The sequence below is a fragment of the Cnephaeus nilssonii genome (genome assembly GCF_951640355.1).
Source record: "Cnephaeus nilssonii genome assembly, chromosome: 13".
In the NCBI taxonomy this organism is placed as follows: Eukaryota; Metazoa; Chordata; class Mammalia; order Chiroptera; family Vespertilionidae; genus Cnephaeus; species Cnephaeus nilssonii.
In genome coordinates this window covers 77,049,090-77,075,968 of record NC_137084.1, presented here as the reverse complement: position 1 = coordinate 77,075,968, position 26,879 = coordinate 77,049,090, and the positions used below count along the sequence as shown (strand labels likewise).

The 26,879-nt window shown below is 43.5% G+C and overlaps 2 protein-coding genes across 5 annotated transcripts in view; both read right to left on the bottom strand.

Annotated features, from left to right (window-relative positions):
• The window catches only part of ALG9 (ALG9 alpha-1,2-mannosyltransferase), a 107,760-nt gene that overhangs the window by 57,156 nt on the left and 23,725 nt on the right, over positions 1-26,879 (bottom strand). For all 4 annotated transcript variants that reach the window (XM_079788764.1, XM_079788767.1, XM_079788765.1 and 1 more), the window contains 3 exons: positions 26,615-26,720; positions 3,058-3,180; positions 258-412 (listed from right to left, as the gene is read on the bottom strand). In XM_079788764.1, coding sequence (XP_079644890.1) covers positions 258-412; positions 3,058-3,180; positions 26,615-26,720 — 384 coding nt within the window. The remainder of the gene's footprint in view (positions 1-257; positions 413-3,057; positions 3,181-26,614; positions 26,721-26,879) is intronic.
• On the bottom strand, positions 25,103-26,285 carry LOC307109953 (large ribosomal subunit protein eL13-like). The gene has a single exon (XM_079788951.1). It carries the CDS (start codon positions 25,747-25,749, stop codon positions 25,138-25,140), a length of 612 nt encoding a protein of 203 aa, XP_079645077.1. The 5' UTR covers positions 25,750-26,285; the 3' UTR covers positions 25,103-25,137.

Sequence of the window (26,879 nt, the reverse complement as noted above, 5' to 3'; positions counted from 1 at the left end):
AAAATACTTGGATTCTTATTGGCAACAGAGACAAATAACTCACAAGTCAACACTGCAAAAAATGTAATCAGCAAAAAAAAGAGTACAATCAACAGCTAAGCGAGCACTACATAAAGCCTTAATAACATAATCTGTATCAGGTTTAATGTACGGTTAAAATATCTTCAGTGGAAGCATTTTGTAATTTGCCTGTAAGCTTTAGAACAATTCAAAAAGTGAAGCAGAATGAAGCAGATATCTATTTCCCTGAAACTCACCTGAAGTGCAGAAAGGGCCACAGCGCCACAGAGACATATAAGTGGATATACAGGGAAAAGAAATCGCTCTTCTTTGTGAGGCTGGGTGAAGAAAATTATAAACCAAATATACATTGGAGCCAAGGTAAGCCAATATGGGTGGCCTAAATTCTGGACTGTAAAACACAGAAAAATATCCGCCTTTCACCATATTAGAAAACAACATATTGAGTTTCAATGTTCTCTTGATCTCAAACATGAAAATATGCTCTAGGGCACCCCATAAAACGTTTAATTTCTTGTGTTCACACTTTCTCCAATGCAGTAAAGGAGTTGAGTAAAAAGAGGTATATACTCTTTAGCTCTCCCAAGAGATCCAACATGGAAAGGGAGGCACAATACTGGATCTGGCTAGAATAAATGGAAGTCAGGTGAATGGGCAATAGAGATTCATTTGTACACTGAATGAAGGGGAAAAAAAGCCTTCTCTCTCTAATGAGTCCTGCCACTCAGACTAAAGGTTCCTGAGATTAACCAAAAGCATAACATAAACTCATTTTTTGGGTTTTAATTCCTATGTTCATTTTAATATGTTACTCTTCTTACTTATACACCAGTGGTCTGTTCAAATAGCTACATATTAAAGGGGAAAAAAAGAGCAGGTTTCTTAAACACATCACTGTTTTTGTCAAACCACAAATAACAAAGAGTTTGTTTCTAAGCAAATATAAAAACACTCTAAAAGGAAGTTTACTGATCAAGTTTTCTTTTCTTTTCTGCAAATATCCATCTACTTTGAATCCCAAAATTGAAACCAAAATGTACTTAAAGCATATGAAAGAATTAAAGGAATTCAATGAAAACTAAGACCAAGCACATGCTGGAAAGTTGCTGTCGTTAGGTACATGAACACTTAGTGATAAGCCTGAAGGTATCCCCTGTGCTTCTGTTAGTGATAATGAGCAGTACATAGGATCACAGGCAAATAGACAGAGAGCGCCCCCTAGTGTCCATTTTGTCTGTAATGAGCAAGTTCAGATGAAATGATTGTCCTTAAGATCCAACTTAAAAATAAAAATTTAAAAATTTGATTTTTAAAAATAAATTTTTAAAATCCACCTTAGGATGCCTAATTTAGCACTCCTAATTTATCTGTATTTTTGAAGAAATTCCTCAGGGATAAAAATTTTTAAACAACAAACTTATCTTTAAACTTTCAACTCTAAGATATTATCATGAGATTTCAGGTTATAATTTAGAATTTATCCCTTCCCAGGAAATAGTTTAGGTTGAAATTTTCTTAATTGAAAGAAAATAGGTACAAGTAAACAATCTTTTTCTCTTCTGTATCTCAAAAGCAAACAAATATATTTTTAAATATGGCCTAAAAATTTGAAATGTCCCCCATATAATATGCAAAATCATAACCACAGTTGTACTGCATGATGGAATAAATGGATCATTTATATTTTTCTGTTTTTTCTTTGTTAAAAGTACTGTTCCTATTATAAAATAGACAAAAAACGTATAAATAAAAGCAGAAGCCACTTATTTTCTTACTAGGTGGATATGTGTGTCATTATACATTTTTAAACCAAAATTGAATTCATACTGTAGAAAAGAGCTTACGATACTGTTTTTATATGTACATTACAAGCATTTCCAAATTTTCCACAAGCATAAATTATTTTTGTGATAAAAAAAATACGTACGTGGAACACTACAATATGAACGACCTAATTTCCTTAGAAATCTTCAGGAAAAAAGAGGTGAGAGTGGGGAACCTTTTAAAAAGCTTAAGAAATAAAATACTAAATTCAGTATATGACTTGTGTTTAGATACTCCTTTAAACAAACTAACTGTAAAAAGCTATTTTTCAGATAATGAAGAAAATCTGAATATCAAGTTGATTTTAGATAATATTAAGCAACTCCTTAATTTTGTTATGGCATTATGGTTATGTTAAAACAAAAGTCCTCACAGAAAACAAAAGTGACTCTGAAGGCTGCTTTCCTATTCTATTACTATAGTACAGTAAACTCTTCCTAAACCATTAAGAGTAGAAAAGCAGAATAAGGGGTGGAGTGGAGGGATCAATCACATGGCAACCAAATCAGACTGAAAAGTCTGAAATAAAACTCTTTCCAAATCACATTTTAATTTCTGCTCAAATCTGTTTTCCATAAGAGCAACTATAGCATTAGATATCATAAGCATGACTTGAGAAAATGCTGGCTGTAAAGTAGAGCAAGCAAAACAAATGACAACCTAAACATTTCACAATAAGGCAGAGAAGCAAAATGAAACAAAAGAGCAGAGTTCAAAGCTTCTCTCACGTCAGTATCTAAATTGGGGGACTCCCTATATGGCTTAGTTTCCAGATTTTGGGTGGAAGTAATTTCCCAAAGAATGTTTGCCTCTAGCACTGATTATCTTAAACAATCTACCATGTTAACAATTCTTTAAAAAACAGGAGACTTAATCAAATAGGCTTATCTTCTGAGATTTTATAAGCTTTTTTGTCTCCCTGGATGGTTCTGTAAATTATACTGACTGCCTCACTTAAGGAATATAAAACTCCTCCCTGTCAACTTAATTTGCAATTATTCACCACATCTTCACAGGGGTCTAAATAATCCACACATACAGATAGAAAATTCAATAAATCAACCATTTCCATAGGGAGAAAGTGGAGAATAAATAAGCAGATTCTTTTTCATTTCTTTTTTTAAAATCTTCATTTTCCATTTTTCATTTCTTCGTATACATTGTTACTTGCTCTTCCCTCCCAAAAAACCTATCATCCCTTGTGCCACTCACCATGAAATCTCTGCAGCAGGTATTCCATAAGAGAAGTCAGTGGTAAGACCAGAAGAGCCAAAGCAAAGACTACATTAAAATTCAGAAATCCATTAATTAAATAGAAATGCCACGGTTCTGTACCTGAGGGAGACAAAGACATAAGAAATCATTAGTGGGTGCCTTTGACACCTATTACAGTGTTGGCTCATAACAATCTTCATTTGAGTAATGCTGATGATCCAATGCCCTGAGTTAAAGAGATTCCACAGCCCACTCTTTTCATGCTCACAGAACAGAAGATGGGAAGACAATGGGATTGGTCATGACTTAGACAGAAATCAAGTTTCAAAATATTAAGCTGTATTTTCTGTATGGATCAGTATATCTAATTCAAATAGCCATGCCCAAGTGGGAATAATGCTTTTTCAGAACAACCAAATAACTTAAATAGGTTAGTGGTGATATTCTGATATATAAGAAATCTGTATTTGATGGGAAACCAAGATGGCAACATAGGTAAACACCTGAAATTGCTGCCTCGCACAACCACTCCAAAACTACAACTAAAAGACAAAATGGACATCATTCAGAACCATAGGAAGGCTGGCTGAGTGGAAATTCTACAACTAGAAGGAAAGAGAAAAGCACACTGAGACTCAGAGGAGGTGTGGAAGTAAAGTGCAGAGTTACGGAGGCGTGCACGCACAGAAAGGGCTGGCAAATGAGTATGCGGTTGTCTTTTTCAATCAGGAGGGAGACACAAGTTCCCGACTGCTCTGAACTCCAGTTCTGGGCGAGATTCTGGGGACCCAGACTTATACAGGGAGAAACTGGACTGTCTGGCTTCAGGTGGAACTTGAGGGCGGCTTTCTCTCAGAGGTGCTTGCAGCGATTACTGCAGGACACTGAGACCTGGGGGGCTCTTAGGGCAGGGCTGAGGATCAGCCATAGCTGTTTGTTCCGCCCTGTTGATCCCCTGAGACCCCGCCCCACCCAAGCTGTGCGCAGAGGCTTTTGCATATGAATTGCCTGGCCCTTTGCAATCTAAAATTACCTAACAAACTGCAGCTGGGTCAGAGAGCCCCAGAATCTCCAAAAGAAGTCCCAAGGCCCCACAGCAGCTTGCATTGCTTCACAGCTGGGCCTCATCTGGGCACCTCCAAATCCCAAACAAAGAAGAGGAATCTGCAGATCTCTCCGTAGCTCCTGCTGGGTGGCCTCAGGCAGAGGCTAAATTTGCACCTCCTTGGAGATCCAAGAGCCAGTGTACCCAGTGGTCAGAGCAGGACCATCCAGATTACAACTCTTCAGATCCATAAGGGACACACTCAAGGGGCAGACTCAGTGAGCGCCAAAGCCCCATTGAAGCAAGTCTTGCCCCATAAGGGTGTCTCCAGCACAGAAGTTCTCCCATCGTAGACACAGCTGATCCTCACAGCCAATTGGCCTGGAGGTCAATTCCTTCCAGTGATACCAACAACAATCAAGGCTTAACTACAACAAGACTGTGCACACAGCCCACAAAGGGGTGCACCAAGTGTGTCCACCTCAGGTAACTGGGGAGGCTGAGCCATTGGGCCCTATAGGACACCTAGCACACAAACCAACTCTATCAACACAGGGAAGCAGCCAAAATGTGGAGACAAAGAAACAGGTCACAAATGACAGAAATGGAGGAAAGCAAACTACTAGATATAGAGTTCAAAATCACGGTTATAAGGTTTTTCAAGAATCTTCTAGAAAACTGCCATTAAATTTAGTGAGACCCTCGAAGATATGAAAAAGGACCAATTAGAAATTAAGCATACACTGACTGAAATTAAGAATAATATACAGAGATCCAACAGCAGACTAGAGGACCCTAAGAATCAAGTCAAAGATTTGAAATACAAAGAAGCAAAACACACCCAACCAGAAAAGCAAAAAGAAAAAATAATCCAAAAACATGAAGATAGTGTAAGGAGCCTCTGGGACAACTTCAAGCTTACCAACATCCGAATTATGGGGGTGCCAGAAGAAGAGAGAGAGCAAGATACTGAAAACCTATTTGAAGAAATAATGACAGAAAACTTCCCCCACCTGGTGAAAGAAATAGACTTACAAGTCCAGGAAGCGCAGAGAACCCCGAACAAGAGCGATCCAAAGAGGACCACACCAAGAAACATCATAATTAAAATGCCAAGAGCAAAAGACAAAGAGAGAATATTAAAAGCAGCAAGAGAAAAACAGTTAATTACCTACAAGGGAGCACCCATACGATTGTCAGCTGATTTCTCAACAGAAACTATGCAGGCCAGAAGGGAGTGGCAAGAAATAGTCAAAGTGATGAATAGCAAGAACCTACAACCAAGAGTACTCTACCCAGCAAAACTATCATTCAGAATTGAAGGTCAGATAAAGAGCTTCACAGACAAGAAAAAGCTAAAGGAGTTCATCACCAACAAACTAGTATTATATGAAATGCTGAAAGGTATTTATTAAGAAGAGGAAGAAGAAGAAAAAGGTAAAGATAAAAATTATGAACAACAAATACATATCTATCAACAAGTGAATCTAAAAATCAAGTGAATAAAAAATCTGATGAACAGAATAAACTGGTGAATACAATAGAATCAGGGGCATAGAAAGGGAGTGGACTGACAACTCTCAGGGGGAAAGGGGTGTGGGGGGTGCGGGAAGAGACTGGACAAAAATCGTACACCTATGTATGAGGACAGTGGGGGGAGGTAAGGACAGGGGTTAGGGTGGGAACTGGGTGGAGGGGAGCTATGGGGGGAAAAAAGAGGAACATCTGTAATAATCTGAACAATAAAGATTTATTTTTAAAAAAAAAAAAAGAGAAAAAAAATAAATCTGTATTTGGTCTTCATCCCCCTACCAGGTACAGAACTCCTAAGCCCTGGGGATTTCCTAAGTGATGGGAGTGATGAAGTGTCTTTTGTTATGTTAATTAGGAGACCTTAGGAAAGCCCCTAAATAACCTAAGGTTCAGGACTGGCTGCCAAGGGAACCAATCTTGTGATTAGGGGGTCAGTAATTTCAGTCCTACCCCCTGAACTCTGACCTCAGGGGAGGAGAGAAGGGCTGGCAATAAAGTTCAATCACCAATGACCAATGATTTAATCAATCAAGCCTACTAAATGAAGCCTCCATAAAAATCCAAAAGGTTGGTGAGCACATGGTGTGGGGACAGCATAGGGGCTCCGAGCCCCTTCCCACATACATCTATGCATCTCTTGGATTTGGCTATTCACTTGTATTCTTTATAATAAACTGGTAAACCCAAGTACATGTTTCTCAGAGTTCTGTGAGCTGCTCTGGCCAATTAATTGAACCTAAGGAGGGGGCTGTTGGAACTTCCAATGGGTCAGAAGTACAGGGGACAACCTGGACTTCCCATTGGCATCTGAAAGGGGGTGGGGAGGGGCAGTCTTGCAGAATTGAGCTACTGGGGCCTTTCCCATTTCCTTCTCACCTGTTCATCCCATTTACATTCTAGTATCTTTCCCCTTGATATGCTCAACCACTATTTTATAGTCATGTATACAGGGGACCTTGTCTTTGGTAAACAGCAAAACCTATTTTCCTTAGAAAAACAACAGTCAGAGACCCAGAAGTTTTGAAGATTAAGAATGAAACAAAATGACTAAAAACACAAGCCTTAACTCACATTAACTTTGATTCTTTAACTCAAAATCCTTAAACCCAAATGATGAGAAACACGTTTGGGAGCATTCCATCTGCTCTTCCCCTCTGTGTAATTACTTCAATCAGGCAGGGAATGACACCACCGGTTCTAATCACTGTGCTGTGGCACCGCCTTGCACCGCAGCCATTTCCTGCAATCAGCATTGCTTAAAAGGGTAATCAGAAGGCAGAGAACAGTCAGAAAAACCTGACACTTTTGCAGCTTGCACAGCAAAATAAGATTAGAAACCAAACCCATAACACTATTAACACTAAGAGGAGGAATAAGAAGGATGTGAGGTACCCTAAGGAAGGAGGCAAGTTCAACTGTGTGTTACCTTTTGGGAAAGTTCAGTTCTTCCTATCGAAATACAATGATTGAGACTATTCAGGAACTGAGGTCCTGACCCAGGCCAAATTCACTGGAGACATTTATATCTGTATTCTTTTTTTTTTTTAATTGACTTGAGAGAGGAAGGTAGAGGGAGAGAGAGAAAGAAACACCAATGATGAAGAGAGAATCATTGATTGCCTGCCTCCTGCACACCCCACACTGGGGATTGAGCCTGCTACCTGCGCATGTGCCCTTGACAGCAATCGAACCTGGGGCCCTTCAGTCCGCAGGCTGAGGCTCTATCCACTGAACCAAACCGGCCAGGGTATATATCTTGTATTCTTTACAAATAATCTTTTGGTTGACAGAAAACAAATAGATGCTCTTATTTTCAAAACAGAAATATATGTTTTCTCTAGATTTAATTACTGGTTAAAAACACATTTCCTAAATGTAGTTTGTTAGGCCCCCAAGAAGTAAGTTTTTGCAGAGTCCTCTCCAGACTGCCAGTTGGAGGCAGTGCTATGAAGCTTGACTGGCCTTTTCCTTAACAACTGATAGATATCTGAGCCTGAGAAGAAAAATCAGAGTAACCAGAGAGAAAGGGAATCATCTATTAAAGATGCTAAGCAATAATAGAAAACAACCTCTTTCTCTTTGATTCTTCCGAATAGATATTGTTTTTTCAGGAAATTATTTTAGTTTCTGAGTCTGATCAAATAATTGAATTGATACCTCTGGGAAACTGACTTTTAGATCATTTCACAACTGAAATTCCCTTTTGCTTAGACCACATTCCACTTGCTAAGACCATTGTCTTTCCCCTCCAGACTTCCCCAGGATCCAGCCCGCCCAGAGAGTTCCCCAAAAAAGCCCACCTAGAGTCCTTTAAAACCTCCAACTCCCCATCCCTGGGTGCTGGCGCCATTTTGGGGCTCAGCCTATCTGGTTCCCAGATGACCTAATAACTTTATAAATCTTCACCACTTTCGGCCTTGTGGATATCTCCTTCGGCGACCTTAAAATTTGGTGCCCAAACCCAGGAGAGTTCATGGGGAAGGGGAGCCATTGCCCCAGCTTCAGTCAGCAGTAGGCAGCAACAGCTTGTCCTGGGTTTACCTCCAAATCCTACTTGGGTGGCTCAATTGCTGGCCTCAATTGGACATCCCTCCCTTATGGGTCCTCCCGAACCAGCCAAGGAGGATGCCAGATCAGGAACCTCTCCTTCTCCATCGCTGACCCTCCAACCCACAACGGCCAATCTTCTGTAGGTGAGTGACGTTCCACAACTTCCCTCCTCTGGAGTCTTCTGTCCACTTACTCTCATTGACTTCTCAAAAGTCCTCTCATCTCGAAAGTTCTAGCGCTAGGCCAGAAGTCGTCAGCTGTTCGGCTTTGAGTCCTTCTGGCCTGGGGGCACCTAGTCTAGAGGGTCACCCCTCGCTTCTCATGGTGATTTGTTTAGCAATGAGGATGTCTGCCCTAAACAGCCACCTTTGGATTTGTGGTCTGTCATCACCCTTCCCCTCATGTGGACCACACTATTCTTATGGGGAACACTCCCTCCGCATCCCCTAAAACAACCCCTCTTGGCTGTGTCCTTACAAATCTCAACCACCTTAGACTCAGGGGTAGATCAGGCCCAAGCGCCTCCTTTTCTTTTGTAACACTGTTCGGCCACAATACAAACTAGATAATGAGTCTCTGAAAACAGCACTTTCAACTTTAACACATTGTGAGACTTAGATAATTGTTGTCACTGAGATGGCAAGTGGTCAGAGATTCCCTACATCCTGGCCTTTTTCACCCTTCTGTCCCGTCCCTCTCTCTGTCAGTCCTGCTCTACCTATCAGGTCCTTCTCCTTCATGCAAAACAACCTATTCTTAGCACTTCTGATGCTGAATCTACTTTTCACCCAGCGACCACCTTCTCCCAGCACCCCTGAGAGTCCAAATCACGACAACTCGAGTTCCAATACAGCCTTTTCCCCACCTAACACTCGCTCTCGGGCCACCCAAAGACTGCCTTCCGCTACAGCCACTTCCATTCCCACGCCCAGTCTACCCCTGAGGGAGGGAGCAGGAACTGAGGGCACAGTCCAGGTCCACCTCCCATTCTCTGTGTCTGACCTTTCCCAGATTGATAAAAAGACTAGGGTCTTTTTCCACTGACCCAACCTCTTTTACCAAGGGATTTGAGTACCTGACCCAGCCCTAAGACCTGACCTGGCACAACATCTATGTCAGCCTGTCCTCCTCTCTAACTCCGGAGGAGAAGGAATGGGTCTGGCTAGCAGCTCAGGACCATGCCAAGGCCCTCCATAGACAGGACACAGCGGCCACCTGGTTAGCGCTAACATGGTCCCCCGAATTGACCTAAGAAGGGAATCTTAGGTTAATTCTCCAGGGCACTGGTTCGGTAGCCATACAATCCTGTCTCATTGCCAAACTCAAAAAGGCTGCCCATAAGGCAGTCAACTATTACAAACTCAATAAAATCACTCAGGTTGCCAAAACCGGTTTGGCTCAGTGGATAGAGCGTCGGCCTGCGGACTGAAAGGCCCCAGGTTCGATTCCGGTCAAGGGCATGTACCTTGGTTGCGGGCACATTCCCGGTAGGGGGTGTGCAGGAGGCAGCTGGTCAATGTTTCTCTCTCATCGATGTTTCTAGCTTTCTATCCCTCTCCCTTCCTCTCTGTAAAAAAATCAATAAAATATATTTTATAAAAAAAAAATCACTCAGGTCCCTGACAAAAACCCAGCTCTCTTCATCTCCCACCTCACAGAGGCCTTACAGAAGTTTACCACCTTAGACCCCACCTCCCCAGAAGGAATCCTTCTTTTTTTTTAAAAATACATTTTATTGATTTTTTTACAGAGAGAAAGGGAGAGGGATAGATAGTTAGAAACATCAATGAGGGAGAAACCAAGATGGCGGCATAGGTAAACACCTAAACTGCAGCCTTGCACAACAATTTCAAAAATACAACCATAAGACAAAACGGACATCATCCAGAACCACAGGAAAGCTGACTGACTGGAAATTCTACAACTAGAAGGAAAGAGAAAACCACAAGGAAAATCAGAGGAGCCGTAAAAGCCTGAAGTATGGAGACACGGGTGCGCGTGTGTGGAGAGGACAGAGCCGGAGAGGACGGGGCGGTTGAGTGCCTGGCTGGCATTCTCTAGCGTGAAGGAGATAAAAGCTCCGGACTGTGCTGAATCCCAGTTCCGAATGCACTAAACCCCAGTTCCGGGCAAGACCCCGGGGACCCAGACTCATACTGGGGGAATCTGGGCTGTAAGGCGGAAACTCAGGGGAGCGGCGAAAGGCAGAGCTCCGGAGGCGCGCACATGAATGCGCGCAGAGGACGGACTGTTGAATGCCGCTGAATTGCCCTAGCGGGAAGGAGACAAAAGCTCCGGACTGCGCTGAACCCCAGTTCCGACTGCACTGAACCCCAGTTCCAGGCGAGAATCTGGTGATCCAGATTCATTGGGGGAGAGACTAGACTGTCTGGCAGTGGGCGAAACTTGAGGGAGCCTTTCTCTCAGAGGTGCTTGCAGCGAGTACTGAGGGACACTGAGGGACACTGAGACCCAGGAACCTCATAGGGCGGAGCCAACGGGAAGCTAAGGCTGTAGGCTCCACCCTGAAACTCCGCCGCATCCAAGCTGAGCACAGAGGCTTTTGCAATTTTGCAATCTAGTCGAATAAGGCTGTCTCCCAGCGTAGACACAGTTGATCCTCACAGCCAATTGGCCTGGAGGTTAACTCCCCCACTGATACCAACAACAATCAAGACTTAACTACAACAAGGCTGTACACACAGTCCACAAAGGGGTGCACCAAGAGTGTCCACCTCAGGTAACTGAGGAGGCCGAGCCACTGGCCCATATAGGACACCTAGCACACAAAGCTACCCTACCAACTCAGGGAAGCAGCCAAAATGCAGAGACAAAGAAACAGATCACAAATGAAAGAAATGGAGGAAAACAAACGACTGGAGATGGAGTTCAAAACCACGGTTATAAGGTTTTTCAAGAATTTCCTAGAAAAGGCCAATAAATTTAGCAATACCCTCGAGGATATGAGAGAGACCCTCGAGGATATGGAAAAGGACCAACTAGAAATTAAACATACACTGACTGAAATAAAAAAATATTCTACAGACACCCAACAGCAAACTAGAGGAACGCAAGAATCAAGTCAAAGATTTGAAATACAAAGAAGCAATAATCACTCAACTGGAAAAGCTAAAAGAAAAAATAATCCAAAAACATGAAGATAGTGTAAGAAGCCTCTGGGACAACCTCAAGTGTACCAACATCCGAATTATGGGGGTGCCAGAAGAAGAGAGAGAGCAAGATACTGAAAACCTATTTGAAGAAATAATGACAGAAAACTTCCCTCACCTGGTGAAAGAAATAGACTTACAAGTCCAGGAAGTGCACAGAACCTCAAACAAAAGGAATCCAAAGAGGACCACACCAAGAAACATCATAATTAAAATGCCAAGAGCAAAAGACAAAGAGAGAATATTAAAAGCAGCAAGAGAAAAACAGTTAATTACCTACAAGGGAGCACCCATACGATTGTCAGCTGATTTCTCAACAGAAACTATGCAGGCCAGAAGGGAGTGGCAAGAAATATTCAAAGTGATGAATAGCAAGAACCTACAACCAAGAGTACTCTACCCAGCAAAGCTATCATTCAGAATTGAAGGTCAGATAAAGAGCTTCACAGACAAGAAAAAGCTAAAGGAGTTCATCACCAACAAACCAGTATTATATGAAATGCTGAAAGGTATTCTCTAAGAAGAGGAAGAAGAAGAAAAAGGTAAAGATAAAAATTATGAACAACAAATACATATCTATCAACAAGTGAATCTAAAAATCAAGTGAATTAAAAATCTGATGTACAGAATAAACTGGTGAATACAATAGAATCAGGGGCATAGAAAGGGAGTGGACTGACAACTCTCAGGGGGAAAGGGGTGTGGGGGGTGCGGGAAGAGACTGGACAAAAATCGTACACCTATGTATGAGGACAGTGGGGGGGAGGTAAGGGAAGAGGGTGGGATGGGAACCAGGTAGAGGGTAGCTATGGGGGGTGGGGGGGAAAGAGGAACAACTGTAATAATCTGAACAATAAAGATTTATTAAATTAAAAAAAAAAAAAGAAACATCGATGAGAGAGAAACATCGATCAGCTGCCTCCTGCACACTCCCCACTGGGGATGTGCCCGCAATCAAGGTACATGCCCTTGACTGGAATCGCACCTGGGACCATTCAGTTCACAGGCCGATGCTCCATCCACTGAGCCAAATCGGTTAGGGCAGGGAACCCTTCTTTTGAAAACCCTTTTTATATCCCAATCAGCCCTGACATACGTCACAAACTTCAAAAAATAGACATAGGTCCACAAACCCCTCAAAAAGACCTTGTTAACTGGGCCTTTAAAGTCTTTAACAATAGAGATGAGGAGACCCAAATCCAAAAACAAAGGCGAGATCAGACCAAGGCTGGTGCCCAGATGGAGGCCTTTCAGCTCCTAGCCACCGCTCTCATGAACCCCAAATGAAGTGCCGGTCCTCCAACCGTGGGTAAGTCAGGGGCTAAGCCTCCTCTGGGCCCATGTTTCAAATGCAAACAAAGGGCCAAGTCCTGCTCAAACCCGAGACCCCACCTGGTCCCTGCCCAAGGTGCAGAAGGGAAGGCCACTGGAAATCAGACTGTAGTCTGGCCCCTCCAGGTTAGACCTCAGCCAGTCCAGCAAGGCCACCCTTTGGATCCGGTTTGGAGCTCCCAGACCTCCTGGGACTGGCCACTGAAGGCTGAAGCTGCCCAGGTCCCGACAAGGCCCCACAGACTTACATCACCAGGACAGAGCCTCGGGTAATGATTGTGGTGGCAGGTAAGCCGATCTCCTTTTTAAGTGACACTGGGACCACTTATTCTGCCCTCCCTATTCACTGGGACCCTTGTTCCTTCCTCAGTCTCTATCATGGGGGTTGACAGACTAGTCTCATAGCTCTTAGCCACCTCACCTCTACACTGCATCTTACTAGATAACCCGTTTATCCTCTTTCCTCACTCTACCTCAGTGCCTGACCAGGACTACCTTGCATCCCCTCATAAAGCCCAGTTGTCCCGATCCACAGTCACCTACCTCGGTTTCACTCTCACCCCACAAAGTCCAGCCATTTCCTCAGACTGTAACGCCTTATCTCCTCCATGACTGTCCCCTCCTCTAACAAGAAATACTCTCCTTTCTCAGGCTCGCTGGTACTTTTGCCTCTGGGTTTCCAACTTCAGTCTTCTCGCAAAGCCGGTCTATGATGCAGCAAAGGGACCCCTCACTGAGCCTTTAGATCCCAAGGACAGCATTCTCATCCTTTAACGCTCTGAAAACTGCTCTCACCTCAGCACCTTCTCACTTCCTCCTTCACAAAGAAAAACTTTCTTTACTGCAAAACTGCAAACATTTACTTAACAGACCTGCTATATCAGAAGCAGAACACATTGTTCCAAAGCTTAGCATGTTATCTCTAGGGGAAAATGTGGCAGTTTGAAATCCAAGCGGCTGGAGGCCTGGAAGCTGCAGGCCTAGAACAGGCTATGGGGCCTACTCCCTCCTCCTCCCATCTTTTCTCCAGCCTCAAATGCCTATACATAATTTTCCAAAGTCCTTGGTAACTTAAAGCCCTTGGAGCATTGCTGGGTTAAATGATAAAACATCTAAATATTTTAAAATAACATAAAATAATGAAACATTGATTGCTCGAAGGGTCCCCTTCTTTCCTAGTAAGCTAAAGCAACCCTGCCCGGGCTCTCTCATGTTGCTTAAGTCCTTAGATTGGAGCCTAAACTTTCTTTGTTTCCACCCCTCATTCATAGTCCCTGACACTATCCTTGAAAGAACCCCAGGTCTTCCTGCTTGGTATTTAGGAACTTCTCTCCCCTTTTCTAGCCTTGTTAGAAGTCATTAAAAGCAAAGGAAATATTTATAATTTAAATAGTGTATGTGGTCTTCATGTGTTTTTTCTGTATGTTACTTGTGTTTTCTGCCTAAATAAAATTCTAGAAATTTCAATATCCTCTAGGAAGGAACTTGCAAAGATTCAGAGCCAAGTTCAAACAGGAAATTCTCAGGAGTAACAGGTATCTTGTCAGTGACAGTAGACAAGCCTAGAGTAATAGTTCCCTATGGAAGGCAGTAGTATTCCAGATGTTTGTAATCAACACATTGGAGTGTTTCATTCTGTCTTTTGCCTCAATAATACTAAAATTTATAACACAGTTTGTCTCTACTTGTACTCATGAAATACCATGCCTAGACACAATCACAGCCTCCTTTTGTACCCAGGCCTCATCTTCCCTCTGACAGAAAGCAAGGATTTTTGGCTCAAAAGAAAAACATCTTCCCCTTTCAGCAGGAAGCAGCTATAGAAGAGACCCTGTACCTCTTTTTCCCTGAAATAATTCAGTGCCAAAAATCCTTGAGGGGGGAAATGATAGACAGACCCCCAGAATGTTAGACCCCCCCACCCCAGAGCAAGGATGACAGGCCAGGTAAAGAAACTCCCCCCAGGCAGAAAGTTCCGGATGCCTAGCAAGGGCAAAAGTGGAAAAAGAAGAACCTAGCCCCCAGATTAACCTATCCTCCCCTAGCATATCACTAGCCAGTCAGTTTAGAAACCTTGACCTTTTCCTCTCTAAAGATAACACCTAGGTCTCAGTTGTATTTCAGCTCCAGGCCCAGAAAAGCAGCAAAACCAGACAAGTGATGCCATGGCTGCCTCAGGACCAGCTTTTATCTCCCAAGTCACTCAGAAGGTTTCCTCAGTCTTGGGTGTCACATACAAATTCCACCCAGCATCTTAATCAAACAGTGAATGTAATTAACGATTTGGCATGTGCTAGGGATTTTTCTCTACATCCTTTCTTAGCAGGAGACAGAGTTCTATCAAAACAGGGACGATCAACTGGATTGGGAACCTGTACTCTAGTCTATCTCACTTCAGTGTAGATGTAACCCCCAATAATCAGTTTTTACCTATCCCCATAACCCATCATATCCGACACAAAAGGGAAGTCCAGATAATCCCTCTCATAACCCTCGGTATCTCAACAGGTGTCGGGCTGGCATAGGAGGCTTAACCACTGCTCTACAATATTTTGAAATCCTGTCTCAGGACCTACAAGAAAGCCCAGATGACATTGCCAAAAGCTTAGTTCAAATTCAGGATCAGAGAGATTCACAGCAGCTGTAACCCTCCAAAATCAGAGAGGACTAGACCTCCTAATGGCAGAGAAAGGGGGTCTATGGCTCTTTCTGGAGGAAGAATGCTGTTTTTATCAACCTGTCTGGCCTAGTCAGGGATGCCACCCAAAAATTAACAGAAAGGACTACAAAGATTAGAGAACATCAATCAAATTCATGGGACTACTGGCTAAAAAATATAAATTGGTATACCTGGCTACTTCCCTTCATAGGACCATTAACATTCCTATTCCTCATCCTCATTTTTGGCCCATGTATTCTGCATCATTTTTCATCTTTTCTTCAGGATGGCTTTTGAGCCTTCACCAACCAGTCTCTCAGGGAAATCATGCTGCTGCAACCTCTAGCTCCAACCATGAGGAATCTGACTACAATCAAAGTCCATTCCCTTGTGATCTTGATGTCTCCTCTCAGATGGAAGAAATGATCTCCATCCCTATTTCATAAAACAGACAGGTTGAATGTTAAGTCTGATCAAATAACCAAATATCTCCTCCCCTGGGAAACTGACCTTTAGATCAGTTCACAACTGACATTCCCTTTTGCTTAGATCACATTCCATTTGCTAATAAGGGGAGTTAGCTTGACACATAGGCAGATAGGGCAGGGGTCGAGTGGAAAACAGAGGCAGGTGGAACATAGGCAGGGGCAGACACAGCAGTTTGAACTAGCCTAACCACAGAAACCAACCATGCAGAAATAATATAATGTTTTTGGACTCAGAGTGGGAAGTATATGAAACTGGGGAGGGTCTGCAACGATAAGGTGAACTGACACATAGGAACAGGGAAAGTTCAGGTCCATTGCTGGGTAAGAATATTTGAGGGAATCAATCAGGTGGTGACAGGGGTAGATACCGAGCAGGCTTGTAGCAAATATATGCCCCTAGACCACAAGGCTTCAGCACAAACCCATTATTGGACCCCCCCTCCCCATGTGGGGAGTCTGAATCTGCTTGTAATAAATTTTCCACACTTTGGCTTAAATCTTCTGGTCCACAGTGCTCATTTTTTGGCATCCCGAGACACAACCCCAAGGAAAAAACCCCGGCTCACCATTCCATTTATCACTGAGACCATTAACTTTCCCCTCTGGACGTGCTCAGGATCTGGACCTGCCCAGAGAACTCCCCACCAAAAAAGCCCACCTAGAGTCCTTTAAACTCTGACTCCCCTTCCCTGGGTGCTGGTGCCATATGGAGGCTCAGCCCCCCTGGTTTCCAGATGATCTAAAAAATTTATAATTCTTTACCACTTTTGGTGTCGTGTGCTCCCCCTTCGGTGACCCTAACAGTTTCCAGAAAATATTTGTCTCTACCACAACTTACTATACCTTCCTGTAGGGCTGACTATATTTTTACCTAGGTATATTAACTCTTTGATGCACAGTTAAAAGTATTAAGTTGCTAAATTCTATTTTTATGTGTTCACTGCTCATGGACACAAGTTCACAGCTAGCCTGTGAATATTTCATAATAGACTGTTACTTCCCTAAAAGATGGGGCAAAATTGGGGGATAAGCCAAGAGTGGGAAAGGTTCAAGTGACAACAGTATTAAAAACAAGAGCAAAAGGGGACAAAAATAGTGATTTCTGATAGCCAGTGTCCTCCACTACTTGATGAGACATCTGCCTTAAAAGAGAAAAGAGTAAAAACTTTTATCTCCAGGGAGATATTCAATGCTGGTGCTCAGAAAGTATCAAAGCTGAACTATGCAGAAAAACTGCGTCAGAATGAAAACCTAAGCATTGAACTAGTGCAAAAGGCAAGGTGAAAGGAAGCTGGAAGCAGGGTCTCTGCAGGGAGTGACTCACCAACCTCCCTCTTTATAAAAGTCACTTCCTTTCATTCCAATGAGCTAAAGGGAGCTTGAGAGAGGCTGGAAGAAGGGATGTTTACTGTTCCATAGTTTGAATAAGAGGGAACCGCTTTGTAGGCTTATAATTTTATAGAACTGTAGAAAATTTGCCCACCCAATGTGGCTCAGTGGTTGAGCATCAATCTATGAACCAGGAGGTCACAGTTCAATTCCCCATCAGGGCACATGCCTGAGTTGTGGGCTCAATCTCCAGCTTGGGGTGTGCAGGAGGCAACTAATCAATGATTCTCTCTTATTATGATGTTTCTCTCTCTCTCCCTCTCCCTTCCTCTCTGAAATCAATAAAAATATATTTTTAAAAAGAAAAGAAAATTATAGTAAATCATCCTTATTAAATGTCAAATTTGCAACCCCAAGAGGAAAAAGCCACCAGTGTTCAAAAAAAAAGAGAGAGAAGGCTCAGAAAGAGTTCCAGCTGGCAGTCAACTCCAAGTTGGTCTCAAAAGACTCCACTGGGGCTTCATCCTCTGCTACAGCAAGAATGGAAAACTGGATTTCCTAATAGAGCACCTTCATTTTACCTTCTGAAATGTCTTGTTCAGTGATCTGAAAGACGTTGATAAAACACATAAACAGGCAGAGAGGGATCAGATCCTAAACCACAGAATGGCATTGTTGAGCAGACCCATACTATTTTTGAGGGAAAAGTATTTCTTGTACCTGTCCTCCTCCGCCTTCCCTAGGCCTGTGTACCAGTCGGAGAGGACCACTCTTCACTCACCACAGAAAAATGCTTACCAACCTCAACATCTGAGAACTCGAAATGTTACAAGGATAAGAAGCAAATTCAGTGCCAAGACCACTTTCTTTTTTGCAACATTACCCTCTTTTTTTTTAATCTTTATTGTTGAAAGTATTACATATGTCCCCTTTTTCCCTCATCGAAATTTCACCTCTTGATCATTGATCCCATCGAGATGTTTTGCCTATGACTTTACAATTTTATGTCTACACTACTCTACCTTTCCTAAATGCCAAGTATTCTTTCCCTCGTCCAAACATTCTTTTTCTTCAACAAGGATCTGGCGCAGCATTCCCTGGGGGAGGAGCCTGCCAGTGCTCATGGCGCTCTGACACAAGCTCTGCAGGGCTCCTGATCACCCTGCAAGCCAAACTGCATCAGACCTTCAAAGATGCAACTTCTCCCCCATTTTGTAGACTGGATCTTATCTTCCACTACTCCCTTTGTGCAAGCCTATTCTCCTGTAAAATCTCAGCCAAACTCCAGGGTTTTGCTAAGGTCATTTTTAGTGGAAAGAACACGGGCTTTGGAGTCAGACAGCCCTGGGCTCTTATCCCCTTTCTGCCACCTATTTAACTATGTGGCAAGTCTCTCACCAATTCTTCATCACTATCCTCATCTGGGAATAAGGATAAATGATGCCTATCTCACAGAGCTTTTGTAAGGGGAAGAAGACAGTATGTGTAAAATTTCTGGTATATAGTAGGCATTTAACAAAAAGAAGCTATTAATAGCTGTGAAAACTTAGTTCCTTTCCCTGACCTCAAAAGACATGCTCAGGTCTGGAATGTCTCATAATCCTATCTAATAAAAGAGTGATATGCAAATTAACCATCACTCTGCTACACCCACAAGCCACGCACACCAGCAAATCAGTAGTGAGTATGCAAATTAACCCAACCAAGATGGCTGCAGCCACGGAGCGAGCAGGAGGCTTGGGTTTCCCTGGCAATGGAGGAAGCCAAGCTTTCCACACACCCTGGCGGGCCCAGGCCTCCACGCAAGGCTACAAAGTTTCAATTATAGAAGATAAATAAATCCCAACAAAAATGGCGGCAGCCACGGAGCTGGAGAGAGCAGGAGGCTTGGGTTGCTCCCGGCAATGGAGGAAGCCAAGCTCCCGCAGCTCTGGCCTGCCTTGGTCTCCACTACAAAGTTTCAATTATAGAAGATAAATAAATCCTAACAAAAATGGCTGTGGCCATGGAGCAAGCAGGAGGCTCCGCTCAACGCTACAAAGTTTCAATTAGAGAAGATAAATAAATCCCAGATCCCAGGGCCTCCACTTGGGTCGCTGGGGGGTGTGACTGGCCTGCAAACCACCACAGGCCCCTCGCTCAGGCCGCCCCATGCCCCAAGGGAACCCCCACCCTGATCTGGGACACCCTTCAGGGCAAACCAGCTGGCCCCCACCCCCACCTGTGCACCAGGCCTCTATCCTATCTAATAAAAGAGTAATATGCAAATTGACCATCACTCCAACACACAAGATGGCTGCCCCCATGTGGTCAAAGATCCTGCCCCCATGTGGACACAAGATGGCCACCACAAGATGGCCAGCAGGGGAGGGCAGGTGGGAGGGACCAGGCCTGCAAGGGAGGGCAGTTGAGGGCAATCAAGCCTGCAAGGGAGGGCAGTTGGGGAGGACCAGGCCAGCAGAGGAGGGAAGTTGGGAGCGACCAGGCCTGCAGGGAAGGGCAGTTGGGGGGGGACCCAGGCCTGCAGGGGAGAGCAGTTGCGGGGGACCAGGCCTGCAGGGGAGGGCAGTTAGGGGTGACCAGGCCTGCAGGGGACGGCAGTTAGGGGCAAACAGGCTGGCAGGGGAGCAGTTAGGCATCAATCAGGCTGTCAGGGGAGTGGTTAGGGGGTGATCAGGCTGGCAGGCAGAAGCGGTTAGGGGCAATCAGGAAGGCAGACAGGCGAGCAGTTGGGAGCCAGCAGTCCTGGATTGTGAGAGGGATGTCCGGTAGGATCGGGCCTAAATAGGCAGTCAGACATCCCTTGAGGGGTCCCAGATTGGAGAGGGTGCAGGCTGGGTTAAGGGACACACCCCACTCCCCGTGCACGGATTTCGTGCACCAGGCCTCTAGTATATCATAATATATGCTGTCTGTCCAAGAAAGCATAGAAAGGTTCCTCAACCAGGAACCATATAGAGAATAAATATTTATATTATTACAATCACAATGGAGAGGCTAAAATTATCTTGCTCATGCCTCTGTAGTTTCTACCTAAAATTCAGCTAATGCTGTAAAACTACTTTAAGTTTTTTTTAACGAGAACTCAATATTCAATCTTTTTGTCTCAGTAGCCCCTACACTTGACATTCTATTTGTCTGAAATACACTTCTCTAGTGACTACTTAGCCAACCCTACTCTTCCTTCCAGGCTCAGCTCAAGAACACCATCTAAGAAGTTTTTCCTGATGAAACTGCCCCTCTGATTCCCTATCTTTCCACTGTAGCACATAATACATTGAACTATAATGATCTATTTGTGTGTCTGCAGCCTTATTAGACAGTAAGTTCTATGAGAACACATGATAAATGCACAAAATCAACTTAGTCAACATTTCCTTATCTCAAATCCATTTATCCATTCATTCAAGAAGTATTTATAGGAGGAAAACCAAGATGGTGGCATAGGTACACACTTGTATGTGCTGCCTCGCAAAACCACATCAAAACTACAACTAAAAGACAAAATAGATATCATCCAGAACCACGGGAAGGCTGGCTGAATGGAAATTCTACAACTAGAAGGAAAGAGAAAAGCGCATTGAAACTGGTAGGAAGTGTAGAGGTGCATAAGTATGGAGGTATGGAGGCGAGCGCGTGCGGAAATGGGCTAGCAACTGGGTACGCTGTTGTCTTTTTCAATCAGGAGGGAGATACAAGCTCCCAATTGCTCTGAACCCCAGTTCCGGGAGAGACTCTGGGGACCCAGACTCATACAGAGAGAAACTGGACTGTCTGGCATCGGGCCGGAACACGAGGGCAGCTTTCTCTAAGAGGTGCTTGCAGTGATCCTTGTTCCAGCACGGTGCCGCAGGACACAGAGACCCAGGGGCCTCTTCGGGGCAGGGCTGACGGGCAGCCATTGCTGTTTGCTCCACCCTGGTGATTCCCTGAGACCCCGCCCCACCCAATTTACAACCCCACCCAAGCTGTGCGCAGAGACTTTTGCATATGAATGGCCTGGCCTTTTGCAATCTAAAACCTAACAAACTGCAGCTGGGTCAAAGAGTGCTAAAGCTTCCAAAAGAAGGCCTAAGGCTGGACAGCAGCCTGTATTGCTTCACAGCTGGGCCTCATCTGGGCACTTCCAAACCCCAAACAAAGAGGAGGAATCTGCAGATCTCTCTGTAGCTGCTGCTGGATAGCCTCAGGCAGTGGCTAACTTTGCACCTCCTTGGAAATCCAAGAGCCAGTGTACTCAGTGGTCAGAGTGAGACCATACCAGAGTACAACTCTTCACATCTGTAAGCAACACATTCAAGGGACCGACTCAGTGAGCACCAAAGCGCCACTGAAGCAAGCCCTGCTCCATAAGGGTGTCTCCAGCACAGAAGTTCTCCCATTGTAGACACAGCTGGTCCTCACAGCCAATTGTCCTGGTAGTCAATTCCTCCCAAGGATACCAACAGCAATCAAGACTTAACTACAACAAGACTATGCACACAGCCCACAAAGGGGTGCACCAAGAGTGTCCACCTCAGGTAATTAGAGAGGCTGAGCCACTGGGCCCTATAGGACACCTAGCATACAAACCCACTCTATCAACACAGGGAAGCAGCCAAAATGTGGAGACAAACAAACAAAAGAAATGGAGGAAAGCAAACTACTGGATATAGAGTTCAAAACCACGGTTATAAGGTTACTCAAGAATCTTCTAGAAACCTCCGAGAAATTTAGTGAGACCCTCAAGGATATGAAAAGGGATCAATTAGAAATTAAGCATACACTGACTAAAATAAAGAATAATATACAGAGATCCAATAGCAGACTAGAGGACCCCAAGAATCAAGTCAAAGATTTGAAATACAAAGAAGCAAAAAACACCGAACCGGAAAAGCAAAAAGAAAAAAGAATCCAAAAATATGAAGATAGTGTAAGAAGCCTCTGGGACAACTTTAAGTGTACCAATATCCGAATTATGGGGGTGCCAGAAGAAGAGAGAGAGCAAGATACTGAAAACCTATTTGAAGAAATAATGACAGAAAACTTCCACCATCTGGTGAAAGAAATATTTACAAGTCCAGGAAGTGCAGAGAACCCCGAACAAGAGCAATCCAAAGAGGACCACACCAAGACACATCATAATTAAAATGCCAAGAGCAAAAGACAAAGAGAGAATATTAAAAGCAGCAAGAGAAAAACAGTTACCTACAAGGGAGCCCCCATACGATTGTCAGCTGATTTCTCAACAGAAACTATTCAGGCCAGAAGGGAGTGGCAAGAAATATTCAAAGTGATGAATAGCGAGAACCTACAACCAAGATTACTCTACCCAGCAAAGCTATCATTCAGAATTGAAGGTCAGATAAAGAGCTTCACAGATGAGAAAAAGCTAAAGGAGTTCATCACCAACAAACCAGTATTATATGAAATGCTGAAAGGTATTCTTTAAGAAGAGGAAGAAGAAGAAAAAGGTAAAGATAAAAATTATGAACAACAAATACATATCTATCGACAAGTGAATCTAAAAATCAAGTGAATAAAAAATCTGATGAACAGAATAAACTGGTGAATATAATAGAATCAGGGGCATAGAAAGGGAGTGGACTGACAATTCTCGGGGGGAAAGGGGTGTGGGGGGGTGCGGGAAGAGACTGGACAAAAATCGTACACCTATGGATGAGGACAGTGGCGGGGGGGGCGGTGGTAAGAGCAGAGGGTGGGGTGGGAACCAGGTAGAGGGGAGCTATGGGGGGGGGGGGGGGGCGGAAAAGAGGAACAATTGTAATAATCTGAATACAGATTTATTTTTTATTTATTTATTTTTTAATATATTTTATTGATTTTTTACAGAGAGGAAGGGAGAGGGATAGAGAGTTAGAAACATCGATGAGAAAGAAACATCGATCAGCTGCCTCCTGCACACCTCCTACTGGGGATGTGCCAGCAACCAAGGTACATGCCCTTGACCGGAATCGAACCTGGGACCCTTGAGTCCGAAGGCCAACGTTCTATCCACTGAGCCAAGCCGGTTAGGGCCAATACAGATTTATTAAAAAAAAAAAAAAAAAAAAAAAAAAAGCTGTGGTACATTTACACAATGGAATACTATGCAGCTATGAAAAAAAGAAGGCTCTCTTACTCTTTGAGACAGCATGTATGGACCTGGAGATAATTATGCTAAGGGAAATAAGCTAGTCAGGGAAAGACAAATATCAAGTGATCTCTCTTACATGTGGAACCTAATGAACAAAATAAACTTATGAACAAAATAGGTTGAGAGACATGGAAGCATGTAACAGACTCACAAATCTCAGAGGGATCGAGAGGGTGGAGGGTGGGTAGAAATTTACTAAGGAATTTATATGCATAACCCATGGACAGAGACAATAGTTCAGTGAAGGCCTGGGGTGGGGCAGGAGCTGGGTGGAGAATCCAATTTTTAAAAAATACATATTTTTATTGATTTTAGACAGGAAGGAAGAGGGAGAGACAGAAATATCAATGATGAGAGAGAACCATTGATTGGTTGCCTCCTGTACACCCCCTTCTTGGGATCGAGCCTGCAACTGGGCATATGCCCTTGACTGGAATCGAACCCGGGACCCTACAGTCCATAGGCCAACGTTCTATCCACTGAGCCAAACCAGCTAGGGCAAGAATCCAATTTTTATAAAGTAAACTCAAATTAATAGTTTATTCACCCATACATAGCAGATATCATGCTTCTAGTAGGTTCCATGTAAATCAATTTCTAATGTGCCATCTGGGTCTGAGAGAAGTCTCCCTGGTCTTGAAGAAGGAAATAAAATTTTACAAGTGAAATGAAGCAAGCGGCAACTAAAAATATGCAAACTCTCCCTAGCTAAGGGGAGACAACTACAGGCAAAGCTTAAAATTGGGGCTGTTTCTCACATCCTTGGGGATCTTGGAGCCATAAAAGAGTCTTTTGAAATTCCTTCACTTAGCAATTATTCTTTAACCATGCAGTTTGTGAATTCCATTCACCGAACAAAACAGCTTATTTTAACCTATTAGTTGCCATCTAAAATAGCAATATTCCCCCAAATCCCAGGAGGCCTAATTAAATTGCATTCATATGCTTACTTTAAATCTCCTCACTCAATCTGCTGATTTTTTGGCAGAGTGGCACAGAAAAATGGTGGGCATGGCTTAAATTGATAATATATTAACCTGCTTCATTCATAGCAGAGCCCATTCATGTACAGAATGCTCTAAGAACTTCAAAAGATTAAGGCAGAAGAAACTACACTTATTTTAATGAAAAAGTGTCTCATAAGTTACTGACTGACTTTCGTGATCTGATCAGAAAGATCTCTCTAGCTCATCCCCCTATCGATCATTAACTCAAAAGCCCTCGGGGGACAAATGACTGGCTAGGGGGGAAAAAGAAGAAATGACTGACTGAAAGAAAGGCATCAGGGAGGGGTGGAGATGACAGTAAACGGGGGAATGCATCCCTGGACTAAAGGCATTCCTCTTTTCTCTTAACCCTACACTGGCCAAACTACAGTGGATAAAAAAATGAGTTCTATGGAAAGGAAGCTCACTGAGTGATCTGATCATAAATGCCTAACTGGGCAGGTCATGGTGAGTAGTCACGCCCTAGACATATATTATTTAGTGAAAGGGTTATTGTTGCCTTAAGCAAGCCCTGTCTTTAGTTTCTGTGCATCTAGGTTAACATGCCTTTGAAATAACTCTTTCCAGACCCCTAAAAAAAGCATAGTCACCTTCATGAAAGCACATAATCTCAAACTGTAATCAGATCCCTGCCTTGCTTTCTCTTATTCTCAAGTAATCTTCCTTACCTTCCCTCCTTCATTTCAAATGCATAAAAGAAACTGTTATTCTTTGGAGCCTTTGAGATCTTGCTTCGGCCATGTGTTGTCAGTTTGGCTCAAATTCTTATAAAAATTCTCTACAGGTTTGGACCTTTCTTTTTTTTTATCACAAGTTGCCAACAGCACTTTATTTTTTCTTTTCAACATCCTGTTCTGCAGCTTCTTTGGCTCTTTTTGCCCGGATGCCAAAGAGCCGGGCATTGGCACGGGCCATTCGAAGACTGGCAAAAGCCTTGAAGTTCTTCTCCTCCTCTGTGATGACCCTGGCTTTCTCCTTCTTGTAGGCATTCCGTATGGGCATCACTGGTCCGGTCAGCTGTGTGGCCAATTTGAGTTCTTCAGCAGAACTGTCTCCCTTCTCGGGGGCCAAAGGTTTCCTGGGGAAGAATATGAGCTTGGAGCGGTACTCCTTCAGCCGCTGCACGTTGGCCTGCAGGGTCTCCGTGGACTTGTTCCGCCGCCTCGGATCCACCGAGATCCCAATGGTCCGGGCCACCGTTTTGTGGATGCCAGCCACCCGTAACCCTTCCAAGCCGAAGCCCCTGCCGGCTGGCACTTTGGTGTGGCACCTCACGGTGGGGCATCTCACTACGGGTCGGATGGGTCCGGAAGGGCGAGGGGCGATGCGGCCCGCTTTGGCTAGCTGGGCCTTGCGTCTGCGGGTCCTCCTCGCTGGCTGGTTAAACCAGTCCTTGTGGAAGTGGGGCTTTAGGACCATGCCATTTCGGCTGGGCGCCATGGCTGCTGCCTACGGGCCCACCTTCCCCGAAGGAGGACCGGTTTGGACCTTCCTTACGTCAACACTACCTACCTTCTCATGCTGACACTCCCCTCCTCGACACACACACCCTTGCTATGCTTTGTCTACAAATTTTTCAAACTTTTTCCCCTAATGCCTGATACTGAAATAATGTGAATTAAAAAAAAATAATTAGTAGTACCAAATGTGTACATGTACAACTCCAAGGTGTTAACAATTGCTATACGGAGATTAGGGGACTATGAATGTTTTTATTTTTGTTATCATATTAATTTTCTAATGAGAAGAGAAAAAAGTAACTTTTAATAAAAAAAGAGTAGTATCAAGAGCCATGGCATACTCAGCAGAGTCCTCACTACTTTGCAACTGAGAATAACAGACAGCAGGACCAACAGAAAGCTAAATGTAACTATCTTATTAACCAAGGAAAAACATTTAGTAGCAACATATCATCACTGAGCTATATTCAAATGACATTTATTTTTATTTTATTTTATTTTTTAATATGTTTTCACTGATTTCAGAGAGAGGAAGGGAGAGAAATAGAAACATAAAGGATGAGGGAGAATCATCAATCTACTGCCTCCTGCACGCCCCCTACTGGGGATTGAACTACAATCCTGGCATGTGCCCTGACTGGAATCGAACTGTGATCTCCTGGTTCATAGGTCGATGCCAAACCACTGAGCACACCGGCCGAGCAACATTTATTTTTAAAATATGAAAATAATATTACCAGCAAAGAAATGCCATATTTGGTCAAATGAGGCAGTTGAATTAAAATTTCAAAGCCCAGACAAATTAAGCTATCTTCTAATTCTTGCCCAATCTCATAAGGCCTTACCATAAAGATCAGGTCCATGTGGAGTAAAGACATTATACAAAACAATGTTGAGTGGTGCAATCACCAACTTCCCATAATAGTAGCTGTCGATGACCACCACAGGCACCTGAAACAGGGCAGAAAATACATAGCAATTGTGGAGTTTTGCTCTGGAAACATTCTCACATGTTAATAGGACAAACTTCAAAATCAAAAACAGAGTCAACTCCTAATGTTCTCTTTCCCACATCAGAAGGTGCTTCCACACAGTGGAATATACAGATGA

Coding starts and splice junctions, on each gene's coding strand:
- LOC307109953 (XM_079788951.1), bottom strand. CDS start 25,749: ATGGCGCCCAGCCGAAATGGCATGGTCCTAAAGCCCCACTTCCACAAG.